At 45.7% G+C, this 21,341-nt stretch overlaps 1 protein-coding gene across 1 annotated transcript; it reads right to left on the bottom strand.

The window, feature by feature from the left end:
* Positions 1–8,273: 8,273 nt before the first annotated feature.
* LOC134062201 (parathyroid hormone-related protein-like) lies at positions 8,274–19,168 on the bottom strand. The gene is made up of 4 exons (XM_062518143.1): positions 19,005–19,168; positions 18,189–18,308; positions 10,242–10,832; positions 8,274–8,826 (listed from the first exon to the last, which is right to left on the bottom strand). Exons 2-3 carry the CDS (start codon positions 18,293–18,295, stop codon positions 10,265–10,267), a joined length of 675 nt encoding a protein of 224 aa, XP_062374127.1. The 5' UTR covers positions 18,296–18,308; positions 19,005–19,168; the 3' UTR covers positions 8,274–8,826; positions 10,242–10,264.
* Positions 19,169–21,341: the final 2,173 nt, after the last annotated feature.

Below are 21,341 nucleotides of genomic sequence, written 5' to 3'. Positions count from 1 at the left end.
ACTTCAGAGAGGTGTATTGGTATACCCAGGCTAAATGTTATGTAGGCTAGGCTAGGCAACTAGGCGGCCCATCAAAGTAAAAAAAACAAAACATAATTGACCATAAGCAAATTATGTAAACAGTAGTCAGGCATGCAAACTGGTCAGGGGTGAAAAAGGTGAGACTCTTCTCCAACCCCCCCCCCCCCCCCCCCCCCCCGAAAAAAAAAAACGAAAAAAAAAACATGGAAACAAATCTTCCAAATTGTGAGGGACCCGCTTTCTTTCTTTCTTACCATCTCTCTCTTTCTCTGTGCTTATGTACTTATTATGTACTTATTACACATTTCTGATGATTTCATAGGCCTAATGGACACTTAAAATCAGAATAAGGAAAAGTCTGAATATTTGTTGGACCAAACCAGGTAATCAATAATCTTGCTTGAGACACACACTATTTCAAACTAATATTATTATGTAAAATAAGGTAGATAGGCTTTAATTTTTCAAATTGTTTTAAAACGTTTTAATATGCAGCCTAGGCTACAACAGATTGTGGTTTTTAGGCTATATTGTGCTAGTGTGTTTAACCAACCAATAAAGTTATGTGAACTGTCTTCATATAAACTGTAGGCTACCTGTAGGCACAGACTAGGCTACTGATCAGGGTCCTCCAGTAACTCGACAATCAAATGTAAATTTAATTTACGCATGGCTTATGAACTCGTAGTGAACCGTGTGTTACTGAAAATTGTTGCAAGTCACACACATAACTCAAACGGTTACGTGCGTTACGTGTGGTCTGAAGCAGTCGCCAATTTGTTTGGCTACGTTACGAATCATTTGAGTTGTATATCTTTTGCATAGGCTTTGCGTAAGGTCTATGCGCAGTGTGCTTCGAGTAGCCTATCAGGGCCCACTTTTCTTAAAGACAGCATTATCATGTCAATGAACTACGTCTCTGGACAAAACAAACCAGCCCAGTTTATGAGCATTTAATTCAACTGTCACATTAGCCTTTGATATACTGATAAAGTCTGCCTATTTGCTTCACCTTTTGCCGATCTAGATGGTTCAAACTGCACGCATTCTTCATCAAGAGAACTCGTTATGTCTACATGTTTGTCTAATTTCGCTAACTTTCATCATTAGAAGAAAACAACCTATGCTACGTTGCTACACTAATCTCAGCGTCTTTTTCTAATAGAAGTTGAAAGTTTTAACAAGCCCACCTGTGAAATCCCTCGGCATCTCTTCTCGCCAGAATCACTATATTCCTGACATCTCAGACGCATCTATCTGCGCTCACAACAGAGGCTATACTTGTGCGTGCGCTTTCTGTTCGCGTTGCGTCTTTGTCAACAATTAGCTTCCACTAATGTTTATTAAACGCATAGGGGCTACATTCACGCATCCCTTGCTGATCAGACACGTTTTAAATGCGGCTCTAGAAACACCTCAAGATGCGTTAGCGTCTTCGCATGATTTCTAAACTCAGTTGTAAATTCAATTCACCTTGACCCCCCCCCCCCCCCCCCCCCCCCCCTCTAAATATTTTCTCATCGGATCTGCACGAACCATGTAAGTCACCTATTTTTGATTCAAAACGGCGAATTTCGCCGAAAGGTGAGGAGTTTGCATGCCTGAGTAGTTGTATAGAAATGATTCTGTCCCAAATCTGCCTGCTTTATTTCGAGCCTGCTTTATCTAAAAGTGGCAGAACGTTGTTGGGCAAAGTAATAGTCTCCCTCTTGTGGTCAACTTCTGTTATAGCAGGTTGAGGCAGTGGGGGACAGTGGGAAGCCTAACAGCATGCTTTTTTCCCGAACATCTAAGCTCAATTGCCTCATAATATCAACAATATAATGGTTTCCTTTATGAGGACTACACCTTGAGTTGTCAAATTCCCACTGTCCCCCGCTGCCAGCATGTTTTTTTTTCCGAACATCTACATAATATCAACAATATGGTGATTATGAGGACTACACCTTGAGTTGTCAAATTTACACAACACTCCACATTTCTGTCCCAGAGGCAAGTTGCCATGCGAGCAGACTTGGCTGCAGTCAACAGGCAGGGAACAGGGAGACGAGCAACAGAGAGCGAGAGAGACAGACAAGCAGAACTCTGAGGTAGGGCTCTGGTCTCTGGTCACGCCAACTCTAAGCTTCTCTTCATGGATGTTTGCTCTGCTGTTCATCCCCTGAAAATTCGAAGGGAATTTTGCAGCATAATAAGGTAATACGTATGGCTTCACTATTTTGTTTAACAATAATGAACACCAAAAAAAAAAAAAAAAAAAAAAGACTCTATGTAGACCACTCTCAACTTTGCTGCTTCTGCAAGAATTGGAACTGTTTTCCATTCACCAAAAAAAAAGTTTGGAGGCAGGGAAGTATTTTCTTAATCCTTTACTCAGAATAATCATCAAAAAGAGGCAAGCTCTGTTTAGACTTCTTTTAACTGCTCTGAAAATCACACTCCACTCTTTGTTTGTAAAAGATTTGAAGCTGGGCTGAAATACATGACCGTTCGAGCCAAGGCCCAGCACACTACTCGCCCTCCCTTTCTCCTCCCCCCACCCCCCACCCCCCCCCCTCCCCTCTGTCTATTTAAGCCCATTGGTGTTTATTTAAATTCAAGGCTTTCTCATCCCCATCCACGGTGCCGTGTTGAAAACCAATCTGCTCACACTACCTCATTTTTGTTCGAACCGCTAGATTTCCCACAGTGTGGCAGCCGTGGCCTAGCCTCCAAGGATGTTTAAGAGATCATGAGGGCCGTGGAGGTACTGTAGGCAGGTACGCCGATGAGCGGCGGCGGCGGTGGCTACAGCACGGCCGCCTTGGCAGGATGTGCTTTGAACCAATAATCTCGGGTAATTTTCGTGGCTTGGGAGCGGCCGCCCATCTAAATTGCACAGATGTTTCCCACGCTCGTGGCCCAATTGATTTCCCTGCTGGGGAAGGGGTAATTGTGCGATCTACTGGTACTTCTCTCTTTCTCTCATTCTCTCTCTCTCCTTCTCTCTTTCTCTCTCTCTCTCTCACTCTCTCTCTCTTTCCTTCTCTCTCTCACTTTCTCTCTCTCTCTCTCTCACTCTCTCTGTTTTTCTCTCTCTCTCTCTCACTCTCTCTTTCCTTCTCTCTCACTTTCTCTCTCACTCTCTCTCTTTCCCTCTCTCTCTCTCTCTCACTCTGTTTCTGTTTTTCTCTCTCTCTCACTCTCTCTCTGTCTCTATTTCTCTCTCTCTCTCTCTCTGACCGTTTCTCTTCTCCTGGTCCCTCAGCAGGAGTGTATCCGTGACTTTTCACTTGCGACCGCTTCCTTCGCCAGCAGTAAAACCACAAACAGGAACGCCAGAGGGCTTTTATTTGTGAATTTAGATTCTGGCAGCAGGGGATGCATTGGTCCCTTCTACCTAGTGAATCAAAGCACTTGGTGCTTCTTTGTTATTTTGCTGTTTTATTCAACAATCCATTTAATTCAATAAAGATAATAAGAGGATTTTGTGCTCTAAGGACTAAAGCAGAAGTGATTTTACAAAGGCCTCATTTCGTTATTGGCTTGAGTACCATGCAAGGAAAAACACTTCATAACAAAGCTGCAGAGATTTATGTGAACAGTACTAATAGAGATTGGATTGGTGTTTATTGAGTATTTCATCCAGTTGGCGTTGGCTGACTCCCTTGACAAGAACACAGATATTGCGACCAGTGATAGAGGAACAACAAAGACATGAAACTGTTTGTTGTTGTTGTTGTTGTTGTTGTAGTTTGTGTGCTGGCAGAGTTTGGACTCGTTACAAAGTCAAAGTACTGCAGCCAGCAGCTAGATGGTGTAAGAACTGCATTGATATTCTGGAACCATAATCCTCTCACCATGCTAACAAGGTTGTGAGGACATGACCTCAACATGAAAAATACTTGAAAATACCTCCCTGTTGCCTAGATAGTTTTTTTTTTCTCTCTCTCTCTCTCTCTCTCCAGTATTTTCCCCATAGCCACTTGAATCTGTCTTGAAAAGCATCATAATATCACTTAACCATTCCTACATATTGATCGCTTCAGCGGTACTATCCTGTTTCTTTCCATTTATTTACCCTTTTCTCCTTTCATAGGGGAGTGGGCTTGAGCTCACAATTCCACACAATTCTTGCCAGCTGAGAAATTGAATCAAACCGCCATGCAAGGCTTTTGTTTTTTCAGTTTCCTGCCTGACAAAATAAAAGAGGTTTATTTGTCCAAAACTACTGTCAAGAGAGCTTAGGGATGTTGTCAGGCCAACTACCTCTGTCCGACATTGACATCATCTGGCCACTGCCCCTCTTCTTTTTAACGGCTTTTTAAATTTTATTTCACGTGCAGAAAAAAAAAAATATGAGAAGAGAAAAATAATCCACACAGACTTACGGCTGAAGTGTCTGATTGTATGAGTGTGTTTATTCAAATTGACTGCAGAGTCAAACTTTCTCATTTGAGGCGAGAATACTGGTGGATACGACGGTGTGGTGTTTTTGTTATTGTTGGTGTGTGAAGCTGTGCCTTGTTTCCCGTATGTGCGTTTGAATCACGGCCTCCATGACAGCTCCGTCCGTCCTCCTGCGAGATGTCTTTCAGCCCTCTGACTGCCCTGCCAAACCAAACTTGTCATGTTGCAAAACCAGCGGCAAGAGTTATTTTAATGGCTCTTTGAAAACCCACAAGTCCTTTATACCACACGTTTTGAGGAAAAAAAGAGGGATGAGAGAGAAAGAGAGAGAGAGAGAGAGAGAGAAACTCTTGAGTTTGGAATGGTTGTCCATTTCTAATTAGATTTATGATGAGAAAGTTCATTTTTGCTCACACATGTGCTCCCAATCACTTTCTCTCTTTTTGGGCGTGGACAGATATTGACAGTAAGGGTGTGTCCGACTCCTTAGGCCCTGGTTTTAGGTTGACTTGTATGCCTCTAGTAGGTTAGTATAGTAGTTCTTTAGTCTTTCCTGCACCAGAGGCAGTGACACAGAGGTCATGGGTTCAGTTCTCAGGCTTTGAAAAGTATGTGTTCACTTTTTGGGACATCAGTGTGTCAAGCTTGGATGTCCTCTGCACTGTGACTGTACTATACTGTGTTTGATGCTACATGAGTGGCTTCTCAAAGAGTGTGGTTGTCTGAATCTGTCTAAGTATTTACCTGGTCTTCTGATGTACAGTGCTTCTCCACATCCGTGTAGACTTATGGAGTTAGATCGCTTCTACTCATCAATGCGAAGCGGCCCTATTATTGCACAGGAAAACGTTGTATACGGTAGTAGACATGGCTAGTGTAGGGGACAAAGTGATGCCCCTTCCCTTTACACAAAGGATTTTAAAGCAACACTAAAGCACTTTTCCTCTGTTGCACACGCTATTTGTTTATCCAGCAAATAACAGACAAGGTAGAATATGTTGCATGATTTTATGAAAGTATGATGTATTGCGACATCGAAGCAAGTCAAATTTGTTATTCTGATGTCTCATTTCATCGAACTACAGATACACTACCCCACCTCGTAAAGTTACATAGTGCGGTTATAGCCGATAGAGGTCTGTGAAGTGAAAGCAGAAGTGCCTGTCACCCTGTTACGAGTTGATGAACCGCTGAAATGATTTTGGAAACATTATTTTAAGGTACGAAAAACTCTTTAGTGTCGCTTTAATGAGTGCTTTCTGCTCATACAAAGCGATACAAAATGCTTATAAGTTCTCAAGATGAGATCTCTTGGAGCACCGTGAGAGTCATGCAGCGCATGGAAACGAAGAGGAGACGGAATGGAGATGGATCAGCAAAGCCGTGGACATTTTGGAAAATTACTAAGATGTGGCGTTTTGGAGGACGCGCGCACTATTTCCACCGTTCAGCTCGGCGCTGCAGAGATGGATTCAGCAGGGCATAATATGCCCCAACAGATGATGTAAGCCATTGTTAATCGTTAAAATTCGAGGCTTGCGTCGAGGCTCCCTTAACACAGTCCATTAGATGTCAGCAAATTGGATTAATCTCCGCGCTCGCCGAGTAGATCTTAAGATCCCCGTGGCGGATGGAAAAAGTCGAGGCAGGCCGGCAGGCAGGCAGGCTGCTGCTGTTGTCGTTGCCTGTCGCTCCGCGTCCGTGGTCAGGTTGTGGAAGGAGGACGGGAGAGTGTGGGGGAGCGATGCGATGCGATGTGTCTGTGTTGTGTGAGTCAGCCAGAGGTAGGTAATCCATCTCCCCCCGAGGCCCGGCGTTCAGGGAGACTGTTCACTTCCTCCAGCAGCCTCTGCTCCAGCACTCAGCCCAGGGTCAGAGGGAGTGAAGCAATCCTGACACTAACCCAGGGTCTCTCTCTCTCTCTCTCTCTCTCATTCTCTCTTTCTCTCTCTCTCTCTCTCTCTCTCCCTCTCTCTTTCTGCCTTTCTGTCTACCTATCTCTGTCTCTGTCTCTCTCTCTTCCTGCCTGTCTGTTTGTCTGTCATCTTTGGATCAGCTCACACATTGTCCTTTCACGTTCTTTCTTCCTTCCTTCCCTTCTTTCTTTCGTTTTTTCTTTCTTTCTTTCTTTCTTTCTCACTCGGAGAGTTCATAGAGTCCATTTCTTCTACCCCAAAAAACCTCACTCTGACTCACTCACGGCATTGACACCGATGTGTATCCCTCGCGGATACACATTGAAGTATTCACTCTGCTCACTGCAAGATGGCACCATTTAAAGAGTAAATGAGTATTTGTCATATGGCCTGGTGCTGTATGTGTTTAAGTTTCTCCGAGTTATGTTTCATGGCTCAGTGTTGATGATCTACAATTTGGGCTGAAAATGGCATGGGAAATGTATGCGAGTCTGTTGTGATTTCGGTCTGATTATTTGTGCTGCGTAGCGTTTTTTGAGGGTATGGCCCTCTGAACGCTCCAGCTTGTTTAGTCTGTGCTGATAGTGTCCAAATGTCTCCGAGGAAGGAGCCTAATCGGAGCGAGGCTATAATTGAACGTGCGGTTAAACAGAGCTGTCAACAAGAGACCCGGCTCTCGTTGGGCCATCGCTGTGCTGCTCTGACATGAGACAGTTCCTGACTTGGGCCACTGTTAACAGCAGTGATTGTAGGAGTCGGCACCGTCCCAGTGTGTGTGTGTGTGTGTGTGTGTGTGTGTGTGTGTGTGTGTGTGTGTGTGTGTGTGTGTGTGTGTGTGTGTGTGTGTGTGTGTGTGTGTGTGTGTGTGTGTGTGTGGTTGTGTGTGTGTGTGTGTGTGTGTGTGTGTGTGTGTGTGTGTGTGTGTGTCTGTGTGTCTGTGTGTCTGTGTGTGGGTATGTGGATTCTTTCTCATTTAAAGGCAATGTGAGAATGTTTCTCATTCTCTTCTCATTTAAAGGCAATTTCCAGCCTACTCTAGCTTGTTATGTTTATGTGTGTTTGTGAGAGAGAGGGAGTGGAAGATGTATGTATTTTTTGGCATTATTTGGCTTGGGTGTATATAGTGAATTGGATTCGATGTTAGTGGTTGGTTTGAACCTGAATGGTTATTATACAGTGGTTAACATACTTGTGGTCTATGTTTTGTCTGTGTGATTAATTGATTTGGTTTTGGATGGCTGTGTAAAGTGGGGTAGTACTACTTCTATGTTAGGAGACCGTTTTTGAAAGGGTGCAGTGTAGTGTAAGAAAAACGTACAATCTTACAATTCTTGCTGTGATGTAATTCTACAGGCATGCTGAAAAGAAAGCCAAGTCTGGTTGTGCGTGTCTTTTCAGAGACTCAAGTCTCTGGCATTGGAAACCCAGAAAATTAATATTTAAGCACCTCTGATTAAGAATGAGTTAAGAAAAGAGTCTGTATTCTTTGATAAAGCCTTTGTATATGTGAGGGACGAGGTTATTTTGTCATGACACAAAAATGGTCCATCAAGCAGGCCAGGAAAGAGGCGAGACACTCGGAGTGGTAATTGTCAAATGTTTATTCCATTCAATATAGGGATGTTCTCTCAGTGCAAGTGCCAAACAACAACATCGAGTCGATAATGTGTGATCCATCTTTATGTACAGAGTGAACTCTGGCATTGAAACAAGCAAGACCCAAAACAACCGAATGCCAGGGGGCAACAGATGAGATTGTGAAAAAGGGAGACAGAGAGAGAGAGATGGAAACAGAGAGAGAAAGAAAGAAAGAGAGAAGTAGGAGAAGGACTCTGAAAGCACAATGTACATAGTTGATGACCCGACCGAGTCACTTGACTGGATTTTGTGGACGATGAAAGGGACGTCCTGGTCAGCAGCAAGAAAACCAAAATCAAATGACCCCCCCACCCCCCCACAAGCCCTCAGAAAAAAAGAAACAAACAAATGAAAAAAAAAGAACAAAAGAAGCAAGACAATGAACTAGTTCAGCGTTTCTAGCCAAGCCTGGGAGCAGGCTAACACATTTAAGAATGACTGATAACTTTTTTTTCTTCATTGAAATCAAACCACAAAAGTCAATTAACAAAAATTACTTGTTTATATATTTATATTTATATATCTAAAGTGCATTATGGTACAAAAATATAGAAGGTCAGCAGCACCTTAATACATTTACAAAATAAATACACCATTCAAACAAAATAAATTACCGCAAATCTGACATTTATAATTGGCATAGTCCTAACAAAAAAAGGCAGTATTCACAAAGATCAAGATCTGTAGCCCCTTGGAGCATTGAATAGGTTTTATCATATTTTTATTGTCATTATTATTACTTTTCTGGTGTGTTGAGAATATTTACAGACAATAAATATATTCCGTATCACTGTCCAAACAATCACTATTACAGAACTCTGCAACATGAGTATTTAGGTGTCCATGAAATGTCCTTAAGTTTCTGCAAGAGAAAAGAAGAAAATACATCAGTTATTGTCACATGACTATGCTTAACAGAACAGACTGTACAGATGAAGCAGCTTTCACCACAGACTATGCTAAAACATTCCTTATATTTAGGAATATATATATTAAAAAATCCTAAACGTATTTGCTACTGTAACTTCTAAAAAGAATCTCATAAAACCTGGAGTAGGCTGTAAAGGTTTTGGAGATGAGGTCTGTTTTGAATCAACATGGATGGACTTAAACAGTGCCAGCTGTTTGTGTGTGTGTGTGTGTGTGTGTGTGTGTGTGTGTGTGTGTGTGTGTGTGTGTGTGTGTGTGTGTGTGTGTGTGTGTGTGTGTGAGAGAGAGAGAGTGAGGGGAGAGAGTGGGCATGTTTGGGGCTTGCTGGGACTCCACACACCATCACTTTCCCTGAGGCATTGTGGAGAGGCGGGAGGGACTCAGACACATGTTTGCAATTATGCAGAGGAGACACCTTCCACTAAGCAAACAGCCTGCTACTTAACATCAAAGAGGGCCCCGGTTCCTTACTGCGGAAGCACAAAATGACAAGGCTGGGAGGTTTGGTGTGTACAGCTGAGTGTCTATGTACGTGTGTGTGTGTGTACGCTTACGTGTGTGTACATGCATGTACATGTGTGGGTTTCTGAGGAGTAGTATGTCTCTGTGATTCTGACAGTTTGCTTTGTGATCATGTCAGCTGCATATCAGATGATTACAGAATAGTGATGTGTTCTGATTCTTTTCAAAACAATTGCAAACTGTGGCCCCAATAGTCAAAACCAAAACTCTGTAGTTTCTGTAGTTTAACATACTTTTAGAACATCACGTCTGAACCTGTGAAATGATCGAGACATGGATAGACTTAAACAGTGCCAGCTGTGTCTCTGTGTGTCTCTGTGTGTGTTTGCCTGTGTTTGTGTCGTGTGTGTGTGTGTGTGTGTGTGTGTGTGTGTGTGTGTGTGTGTGTCTCTGTGTGTGTGTGTGTGTGTGTGTGTGTGTGTGTGAGTGTGTGTGTGTGTGTGTGTGTGTGTGTGTGTGTGTGTGTGTGTGTGTGTGTGTGTCGTGTGTCGTGTGTGTGTGTGTGTGTGTGTGTGTGTGTGTGTGTGTGTGTGTGTGCGTGAGTGTGTGTTTGTCTGTGTTTGTGTCGTGTGTGTGTGTGTGTGTGTGTCGTGTGTGTGTGTGTGTGTGTGTGTGTGTGAGTGTGTGTGTGTGTCTGTGTGCGTGCGTGCGTGTGTGTGTGTGTGTGTGTGTGTGTGAGTGTCTGCGTGCGTGCATGTGTGCGTGTGTGTGCGTGTGTGTGCGTGTGTGTGTGTGTGCGTGCGTGCGTGTGTGTGTGTGTGTGTGTGTGTGTGTGCGTGCGTGCGTGCGTGCGTGTGTGTGTGTGTGTGTGAGAGACACACTCACCGTTGTCAAAGACTGACAGTGTTCTAGTGCAGCGCCCCCTGCAGGTCAACGTACGGCCGCCACTCCAGGCGGTAGCCGCCGCTCCCGGGCTCTTGCGCCCGCGATGCCCACGCCCACGCCAGCGAGCGCCGCGCCCGCCTCTTCCTCTTCTCGCCCTCCCCCCGCCGCTTCCCGGAGCGCCCCTCCTTCTTCTTCTTCCGCTTTCCCGCCGTCTTGAGCGCCGCGTCCTTGTACGTCTGCGACTTGTTGGTCTCCTGCGGCAGGTTGGTTCCTTCCTCGTCTTCCAGCGGGAAGCCGATGGGGAGGTTCTTCGTCCCGCCGGCGGTGGCGGGTTTCGGGTGGAGGGAGGAGGTGCCCCCCGTGGCCAGGCCCATCCCCATGCCGACGCTGACCCCGCCGCCTCCTCCTCCTCCGACGCCCAGTCCGACGCCGGCGCCGCTGCTGCTGCTGACCCCGGTGCGCACGGGCAGGTCGCGGGTCTCGGCCGTGTGCACGACGTCCAGCAGCTCCTGGAGCCACATGCGGCGCTTGTAGTCCTGCAGCGTGCGACCTTTGTCATGCATCAGCTGCGCGTGGGTCACGGAGCGTTTCCTGGGAGACGGGAAAGAACGGGGGGAAAAAAAGGAATGAGTCCAGTGTGCAAGGAACGTTGGGATGGCAGAATTGTGTGGAGCTTGACGCTGCACAGCTCTGGACCAAACAGGCTGAAGTGTTATGGCTTTATTGTATCTGACAGGGCTCTTGGCAAACAGAGCTTTCGCTGTACTTTGGGGTTTTAGGGTAATAGGTACTGTTCCCAAAATTGCGCAGTCAACAAGCCCTGTGTGTGTTTGAATTCCTATAATTACAAACCCCCATCTGTGAGACACACACACACACACACACATTTTCTCTTTCTCTCACACTCTCTCGCTCTCTTTCTCACCCTCTTTCATTCTCTCTCTCTCACACACACATACACACACTCACACACGCACACCCACACAAATACAAACACACACCCCCACACTAACAGAATACCCCACACCGAGCACACTGATGGTTGACCCCCTGCAGAATTTTCCCTGTCGCCCGGTCAATGTGCTTTTACTTAAAGCAATGTGGGCTTGCAAAAACCTGGCCTCCGTCCAGTGTCTTGGTGATACTGTATTTACCCAAAAGGTTTGCCGTGCCAGATCCCTGTGTCTAACTAAAATAAATCTGAAGTGGTGATGCGAAACACCTTCGGCGAAGGAGCTGGCTGAGAGGGATGATTTTTCAGGTGTTTAGGAGGCTAAAACTGCCTCAATATATACAGTACAGCTCTAGTCGTCTCGTTTCTCTCTCTCTCTCTCTCTCTCTCTCTCTCTCTTTTAAACGAAAAAAAAAAAAAATCGAGACTATTTGTCAAAACGAGTGCTGGAGTCTTATCGGCGGTGAGTGCTTTTCAGTGGCATCCCTTTTTTTTTGTTCATCCTCTTAGATGATTATAAATTCAAGTCAAAAATAGACCATATCCTTTTGCCCTTTACTTCCAAGTAGCTGTACAGTTTGTCCAGTTTTAAATCAAACTAGTTTTTTTTGTTTCTTTTTTGAAATGGAACTTCAAGAGCCTCCAATGTTCGACAGCTGACAGCTACTACCTACTGCAGTCCCACGGCAGCGCAGTGTGTGGACTTGGATCCTGGGCACGCCGGCCAGACGTCTTGAAACAATTACACATATCACTGAGCCGGTATGTCCCAGGTGCCAAAGTAAAGCATAATTCAGTGTTATTTCAAAATGTTCACTCTTTTACTTTCGGGAGATTGCTGGTGGTCACAGACCAGCCTCGCTGAACTGCCTGATGGAGGTCTTTAACCTCCAAAAAAAAGAGAGAAAGAGAGAATGGAAAAAATGCCATCAGCACACCAGTAGATGGCAGTGCGTGTGTATATAAAATGCATTATCCAGGTAGGGAACAAGTTCCATCATGTCCAGGAATTGCCTGTGTGCTTAAAACACTCGGCAAACTCAACTGATGCTGGTGACTCTGCAAACATATGTTTTCTGAATCATCAGACCTACTTAAAAACGCCAATTTTTAAATGGACAAAATCAAAAACACCCCTTGAGTGTGTTCTCTGGAATACGTTTGAGTGCCATATCATGTCTGAGTCTGAATTTGACACTATTTGAATCCCAAATTTTGTTTCAATTAAAAATGCAAAAACTGAACCGGTTTGCCTTCCAACTCCGCTCTAAACTACATACAGTAGTTCCTGCTGTAGGTCAGTGCAGGTCTCTGTAATCAAAAATGTGTAAAAATGTTCCTTCCATTCTCAAGCTTCACTCTCTCCGGCGTGTTCACCTTACAACACAAACAACTTCAGAATTAAACCTCATGTGGGCCAAAGGCCTCAAGGCCTGAGCTGTGCCCTCCATCTCTGCACTGTCTCTTTGAGTGACAGGATAAACTGCTATTCTGTCGACTCCACTTTAGCTTTCATCTGCCAACAGCTGAGAAGCCTGAATATGAATATGAAATCGTTGGCTATCGGACTTCAGCGTGATTTATAATGGAGCAAATATCCTTTTTTTCCACTCTTGTTAAATTGATACATATGGTCACTCTTGCCAAGCGACGTGAGATGAGTTTTCCTTTCTTTGGAAAAAGAAGCCCCCCCCCCCTCCCAACAATCCAGCGTCTCCTAAATAATGCACACTGTCACACCAGAGTTCTAAATGAGCAGAGAGCAAGCCCTCGCTACTGTCGCTTTTCATTATCTTCCAAAAATTCTGGACAGATTTATGAGTGTAAAATATCCTCAGAGCGCAAATCATGGCCACGCAAGCCAAACGCCGGTTATGCCGTGTCCATAGATAGCTGAACGGACAGGGCTAAGATGACAGACTCCAAATTATAAAGCATAAACACTCGAGCGTTTTTTTAGGTAGGCCAGGACAAGAAATTCATTGTTGTCCACGCTACATTGAAGTTAACCCAACCCCTGTGCCATTTGCTGAATGAAAAACAAGACAAGCCCTCAACAGTAGTGATGTATTGCAGGCAGAACCTTGAAGAATATGGTCCTAACTTAAGTTCTGCTCCAGTCACTTTTATATATTTCGCCTTGTGTGTTGTGGACAGATATATGATATTATGTCACATTTCTCGTTGATATAGTGTTTATAATGAACGCATAAGGAAAGCTGGGGGAGCAGGAAGCAGACTGGGGTGGGGGGGGGGGGGGGGGGGCTTCAGAGTTTGGGCTGTAAGAGCTCAACCAGAACACCACCCCACCCCACCCCACCCCCCACCCATCCACACCATCCGAGCCCTGACAGTCCATGAAAACGCAAGCGAGTAGCTACTAAGTCTAATGGTGCAAAGCGGGTAACCCCAGGGATACGGCAACAAGCTGACACCACTGAAACTCACTGGGCCATTTTTGACACTACTCGCAGTGGTAGAGGACGATGGGGGGTCTGCAAAAGGAAAGGGAGAAAGCAAAGGGATGGGAGGAATAAAGAAAGATTGAGAGACTGCACATGCAATAGAGAAACAGTGAAAGGAAGGGGAAGAGGGAGAAAAGAGAAAAAGAGAAGTAAAAGGGCACAGAGAGAGAGAGAGAGAGAGAGAGAGAGAGAGAGAGAGATGGCCTGACTCAGCTGCTAGTCCAACCAAGCACCTGGACAGGAGCTGTGTAGAGCCTGTTGGCCAGGCTGTGTTATCATTTCAGATACAGAGCGCAGCGGAGGATTGGCCTGGCCTTTCATGCACCGCCTGGCCCTGGTGTTCTGTTACTCCGGCCCTAATGCTTAGGAAAATACGACGTGTAGAAAATGGGGTTAGAGCTCAAACCGCCGCGACACATTCGACAAGAGCCGAGCAAAGCCGGGGCCGCTCGCGGTTCTTCAACAAGCTCGTCTACAAGGTCCAGCAGCAGGACTGTCTGGCCGCAGGCCGAGACAAAAAGAAGAGAAAAAAACCACCTCAAGTTGCATCTCGTTGTGTTGTTTTAAGGTAGCGGAGGCCCGAAGAGTGGAAAGGGTAGAACTGCCTAGTGTGAGTTCAGTCTCCTACATGGCCGCGAAAGTCCCGAGTCATGCCATTTGAAGTCGGCACTAATAACAAACAGGACAGTGTGTGCGAGTTGGTGACAGAGCAAATAAATCGAGCGTGTTGTTTTCTCAGGGGTTGGTGGTGATGTCTGTCTGAGAGGGTGTGAGAAGCTTTTCGCAGATTTGCTAACGGGCCGAAAATTAATGGAGAAAAATATCACAGTTAATTGGAAAGTCATAATTGGCCCGTGGTTCAGACGGTTGGATCCCGACGAGCGCAAACATTCACAGTTTAACATTACAGAAAAATCTTACGCTGTGAAAGTCAACAGATGGATTTGAAATCAATACTTGCCGATTGGAAAGCTTTCAAGCTCTTGTCCCAAGCATAGATAAACAGGAGGAGAATGGGAGAGGGAGTTACATAATAGGATATTTTATCTTCTGTGTAGAAACCTGTGTGGTGCCTGTTCACTAGAAGAACAGGCTTTGATCCTCGATGGGGAAAAAATTTAATTGTTGAAATGCTGCTATCCATGTGGATAAGACCTAGTGAAAATGGCTTTGTTTATATGCATACAGATATTTCCTGTAATGCTCGCTCTGCAAAATTCTGAGGGGGTTAGGATGGAGGGGGGGCGGAGGGGGGCCGGGGGGGGGGTGGTGGGGCGTGGGGTGGAGCGTCTCTGAAAAATGATCGCCCTCTGTTTTTACTTTTAATAAGCTCACTTCAAACACTCCCTAAGGCACAACTATAGAGAAAAGAAAGAAAGAAGGGTGGGGGAACAGGGGGGGAGGAAAAAAAAGAAAAGGCTCAATACATCCTGAGGTGGCACACGTCCAACAGACGTTTCTCTCTCTGTCTCTCTCTCTCTCTCTGGCCTACCTGAAGATAATTGTTTCTCTGTGCTGCGCAAGAGAGCAAGGAGGGAGGAAGAGAGGGAGGGAGGGAGGGAGGGAGGGAGGAAAGGAGTGAGTGAGGGAGGGAGGGTTAAGGGGGAAAGACAGGGAGACTGAGAGATGGAGAAAGGAAGAGAGATCTATGTGTAACCCTAACCACAATGCATGTCGTTTTTTTTTTTTGCCTGCGCTTTTCTACCGTGTGAATTCTGACGACTGACTTGGACCCGTGTCAAGGAAAAGTGGAGAGAGTAATGAAACATGACGTGGTGCAATGCTGGCTCCATTGATCGTTCGGTCCCAACAGTGGATGCATGCATTATGGCCACATTTGTTGGGCCATTAATAATTTAAGCCGTTAGGGGTGCACTATGATTAGGTATGTCTCCCTAACCTCAAGACCATGAAGTCTTTGCAAAATAGGATTGTGGACATTAGCACGCCTGCAAAGTACTCCAGGACTGATAAAATAATTGAATTGAACTCAATCCTTTTTAATGACTCTATTATCCTTACTTGATTAATTCCAGGCCTACAAAGAACATACAAATGTTCTTTCAGCCATATTTTTAATAAAGCAATCCTCCTTGGGTTTTTTTTTCACCAGATTCCCAGAAAAAGGAACACATCTGTGTCACGTGCAATCAACAAGGCCCTGTTAAAGCAATTAGCGACTGATTTGGCAACACTGCCACTCAGGGACTCGGAGGTGAAATTTTAACATCTCCCAAGTGACTATTCACGGACGATTTACTGGCAGCCAAAAAAACAGGAGCTTCTGCCTCCCCCTCCCCTGTTCAGTACTTTTCCAGAGAAAAAAAAGAAAGACAGGCAACGTCTACTCCTCCACAGCGCCTTTGATCAGCGGCTTCTGGTGATTCATATTTTTCCTCCAGAATAAGGCTACTCCCCATTAGACAAGCTCCACACAAAGTCCCATTAACTTGCACTGCCGCATGCACAGCCTTTGCCTTCGCACCCTCGGCTGCGGGAGCCGGCGGCTCGAGCGAGACCCCCCACACACAGCGATAAGCATCGGCTCAATATCCTCCGTCTCGTGTTTAGACTGGAGCCACCCCACTAAAGCATTATTGTCGGGGCCCATTCTCACAGAAATCCCTCTTGTTACAGATGACACACTCTCCCTGCCTTAACACGAGCCTGGTTTTAATATCCTCTTTAAAAAAAAAAAAGTAAAGAAAAAAAAAAAAAGACGTCCTTCTTTGCTGAGAGAACCATGTCCCTGAGATATGCAACAACTTACACCGCCACAGTCAAATCCGTTTCAGATGTGATCTTTTCCCGTGTAACGGGGTGGTGGGGGGGTGATGGTGGGGCGGGGGTGGGTGGGGTTGGGGTTGGAGGACTGGAACGTGTGGATTCTGTTAAGGGGCTCACAGCACCGACCCTAGTCGTACGAGAATCCCAGCGTTCCGAGGGAAACGGGGGGGGGGGAAGGGAACAAAGCCCCACAGATGTGTCAACGTTATGGGGATGCCCTGCTGGGCTAAAATATCCACCACCTTGCGCTCTCCTTCCCACATCCTCTCACAGTGGCGCTCTATTGCTTCATTAAAAGTTGATTTCGAGGCGGAGGGGGCAAGCCACTGGCAGAGCGGACACGCGGACAAACATTGCGGGGAGATTATCTTTCCAAAGGGAAAAGCTCTCGGCGCATGTTTTGCATTCTGGGCCCCGGGCGCGGGGGCTTCTGAGACTTGAAAGAGGGTTTACACGGCTAGGCATAATATACTGCAGCGGGAGCGCCCGCGTTTGGCTTGGTCTGCCGCCTAGTAGTGCATCAGCATTATTTCACTCCCCTCTCTGCTCTCTCCCTCTCTCCCTCTTTCTCTCTCTTTCTCTCTCTCTCTTTCTCTCTCTCTCTCTCTGTGCCTTTGCATTATTTCACTCCCCTCTCTGCTCTCTCCCTCTCTCTCTCTCTCTCTCTTTCTTTCTCTCTCTCTCCCTCTCTCTCTGTGCCTTTGCATTATTTCACTCCCCTCTCTGCTCTCTCTCTCTCTCTCTCTCTCTCTTTCTTTCTCTCTCTCGCTCTCTCTCTCTCTCTCTCTCTCTCTGTGCCTTTGCTCAGGGCTCCTCTTTATCCCGATAACATGGTGGAGTCAGTGAGGGTGGGTGGGGTGGGGATGGAGGTAGGAGAGGCTGACGATGTTTTGGTGGCGGGCGGGCGGGCGGGCGGGCAGGCAGGCAGCAGAAGTGAGTGAGAGGTGGGGAAGGGGCCAGGGGCTGGTGGGGTTGGAGCGAGGTGGAGAGAGAGGTGGCCTAGAGAGGGCAGCTGGCTGGCTGAGAGGGGGCAGAACAGTTCGTAGGGGGGAGGAGGAGGAGGAGGAGGAGGAGAGGGGGGGGGGGGGTATGGGGTTTAGGGAGGAGGTGGGGAGGGCTGGCAGTGGGGAACAAACAAGGGCATTTCTGTTTTTAGCAGGTGGTCCGCAAACCTCGGCCTGCCGCTCGCCCCGACTGAGAGCTGGTCGAGGTGGCAGACTGAGACATGTGGAGGGATCCTAAACAAGCGTGGGGGGGTGTGGGGGGGTTGACGGCAGGAGGCCAGGGGAGGTTACAAGGCTCCAGACTCATTGCTACAGCGCTCCATCACTCGGAGGGTCCCCCCCCCCACTCGTTAAGCAAACTTGCAGGTGGGCGCAGACTATCAAAACAGCTGCCGGCACGTCTCCCAAATGAGGATATTTTCCAGCCTATTAGAGGCTACCCACTCGCTCTCCCACCGTGTAGAGGAGTGATGTTGACATGGAATAATGATCATAATAATAATAATAATAATAATAATAGTAATAATAATGATGATAATAATAATATTAATTGTGCCTCTAACTTTTTTTTATCGTTTGTTAAGTTTTTGAATATCTTTTTTTGTTGTTGTTGTTTACACCCAAACATGCAAAGATATATGCTGAAACAAAACCCTCTGAGCCTAAAATGGGAATTTCTGAAAGAAAACAAGAACAAACACAGCAACAGCAACAAAAAAATAAAATAAAATAAACTTACATTCTGTTGCTGAGAGCATCTATGGGCCTCCCATAATGAGGCACCGGAGAGCACAGTAAGAACACTGCCAAGCACCACTGCTGGAGCAATCTTCTTGAACAGAACATTTTGCTGCTTGTCCTGTGTATGGAGAGAGTGAGAGAGAGAGAGAGAAAGAGAGAGAGAAAGAGAGAGAGAGAGAGAGAAGAGGCAGAAGCAGAAAAAAAACACAGTTAGTTAAAGTGGAGAATGGTGTGATAATTGCACATTCTGTTTGTAATTGGTAGTGAACAAAATGCTCCCATTTGAGGTAAACGTATCTCATTAATGTTTTTATTGTATCTTTTCAGAAACATAAATGTTACTGAAGCCGTAAAAAGTTTTTAAGGAAAAAAAGATCTTGTGTTTGCGTGTTTGTGTGTGTTTGTATGTGAGTGTTTGTGTGTGTGTGAGTGTGTGTGTGTGTGAGTATGTGTGTGTTATATTTTAAACTTGACTTCATAAATGTAAATGCTGCCCACGGAGGGATGGTGTTATTTCTGGTAAATAACTGCAAACAGACAATGAAACTATTTATTTAAACCACTAAATAAATGATTGTCCTGTTTTTCCCACTACACATGTTTCTCCTGTCGGGTAAGTCAAGTCCTGCCAGTTCAGACTGTATGACTGCAGAGCTTATTTAACTTAAAACAGTCCAGCATGTTTCGGAATGAGAAAAAGGGAGAATTCCACTAAGTCCAATCTGCCACAACAAAAACCCCAAAACTTGCCTCGCGTAAAGCAAAAAGAAAACAATCAAGAGGAAGAAGGGACTGAAACTGAAAGAAGACTTACTCTTCCGAAGCGATGTCTGTCCCGCACAGCCTCTGGTCAGTTCAGTTCTGTTCTGTTCAGTCTCTTTCTGTCACAGACCCAGAGGGAGTGAGAGAGAGCGGGAGCGAGGGAGAGAGAGAGTGGGTTCACTCTCACAAATGTTTCCAGCAGGCTGTGATAAATCAAAGAAGTATAGAAGGAAGGAGGAAAAAAAGGACAAAAAAGACAAAAAAAACAAAACAAAAACAAAAAAATCTGTTAGATTCTTTTTAGGTCAATCCAGGTGATAACGCCCCTCTCGGATGAAGAAGCCCTCAAACTTAGTACCACTCTGTCAGAGGAGGTCTAACTGGTCTGTGGGACTATCCCAACATAAATGGATCCAAAGTCCTCCTTATCTCCAAGTGACACTCTCTCTGTGTCTCTTTTCTTTAAAATTCTTCTCCTCTCTTTGTTTCTTCTCCAAAACTGGTCTTTTCCTGGGTTGAATGATGGAAATAAAACAAGCCAAAAAGCATTGAAAAAAGTGAAGATCGTCCAAGTTTTTGTTTTTTGTTTTTTAAAAACAAAAAGTGGATGTGGTGATATGTCTGTATAATTCTTGGTGCTGGTTCTGGTCTCTGTAGTTGTGTGTAGCTATTCTCCAGGTAGAGCAGTGCTCAGACGCAGAGCATGAATAAAGTTGAGGAGCTCTGTCCTGCACTGCTGTCGCTCTCTGTTCTGCAGGAGGAGAGAGGGAGCCAGCCAGTTATAGAGGCAGCAGGAGCGCTGGCCCAAGTGAGTGATGGGAGCGAAGTTTGCAGCATGCTGTCCGAGCAGGTTGGAAGTCAGGGGAGGAGGAGGAGGAGGAGGAGGAGGAGGAGGGATAGAGGGAGGAAGGGAGGGAGCGAGGGGTGGCAGGAGATAGGGAGAGGAGGAAGGGAAGGGAAAGAAGGAGGAGAGAGGAGAGGAAGGGAGGGGGGAAGTAGGAGGGAGGGAGGTTGGGTGGAGGGTAGGTCTTTGACTGTAGAGAGAGAGAGAGAGAGAGAAAGAGAGGGAGAAAGAGAAGGGGGAAGAGAGGGAGAGAGTGAAAGAGAGTATTCGCAGTGGGGAGTGCATAAAGGAGTAAACTTCTGTCTCTGTGTGGGTTAGAGTTGTGTGTGTGTGTGCGTGTGGGTGGGTTTTGTGTGTGTGTGTGTGTGTGTGTTGGAGAGAGCGAGAGAGAGCGAGAGTGCATAAGTGAGTGTGTGTGTTAAGGAGAGACAGAAAGAAGGAGAAGGCAAAGAAGAGACAGCAAGGGGATGGGAAGACCGAGAGAGACCATCTATGACAAGAAGGTGGCGCCCAAGCAGCACTCGCAAGCACAGAGTCTCCGCACTGATTAGGGGAGAGGAGATATTGTGTGGCAGCGGTGGGAAGGGGGTGGTGTGGGTGTGTGTGTGTATGTGTGTGTTGTACGAGGAGTGGAATGGAGGGCATGTGTGGGTGTTCACATGTGTGTATCAAGAGTAGGAAACCTATCTGATGAATAACTTGTCTATTGAACAATTTCTTCACACACACACACACACACACACACACACACACACACACACACACACACACACACACACACACACACACACGGTCATTACGTGCTCACGCGTCTTGAATCCCATAGGACACACTCGGAATAATTTCACAGAATTCTTTTCACCCCCAAAGAGGCAATTGAGTGCTCGGTGATGAACTGCATTTGGAGGGTTGTGAAATGGCACCTCTTGTTAGTTCGCTAAACGCGCTAGAGTCGTGCGGCTGTATTTCTTGAATCCCGACGATGACTTATAAGAGAGACTGGGGGACTGTTAATTATGATCTGCTGTTTTTTCCCTCACACACGTTCGAACCATTTTTCTATTTTATTTCAGTAAGGTCATAAAACAGCTATCTGAGTGAAAGGCTGCTTCCATGACAATTTTAGAGAAACATACAAAAACATTCGAACGGTTGGAGGGTTGTGATTTAATTATTAAAACCTCAATTTTGTTGTCCTCAGCAATACACTGCTTGTGATACAGATCTAATTTCTGTTATATCCATTAAAAATGCTGCTTAGATTACGAATAGTTCCTGTTGATCCCTTTAACTTCTGAATAGTTTCATCTACGAAAACCCCCCCAAAAAACAGTGCAGTTCAGACTGTCTACTTAAGGGTATATGAGAGTGTCTGAAGTCTTAGGAGTTTGGTTTTATGACAGTTCAATGATCCTTATCTTGTATGACATCTGATGTGCTGGACATCTGTTGACCCCTGTCTTCCAGATGCAAATGGCCTTTCGAAGGCCACACGCCGGACTGCGACACGCTGGTCTACGGCCGACAGTGAGACGTCTCACTTGG

This window comes from Sardina pilchardus, chromosome 17 (genome assembly GCF_963854185.1).
Source record: "Sardina pilchardus chromosome 17, fSarPil1.1, whole genome shotgun sequence".
Taxonomy (NCBI): domain Eukaryota; kingdom Metazoa; phylum Chordata; class Actinopteri; order Clupeiformes; family Clupeidae; genus Sardina; species Sardina pilchardus.
This window is presented reverse-complemented; position numbering and strand designations above follow the sequence as displayed.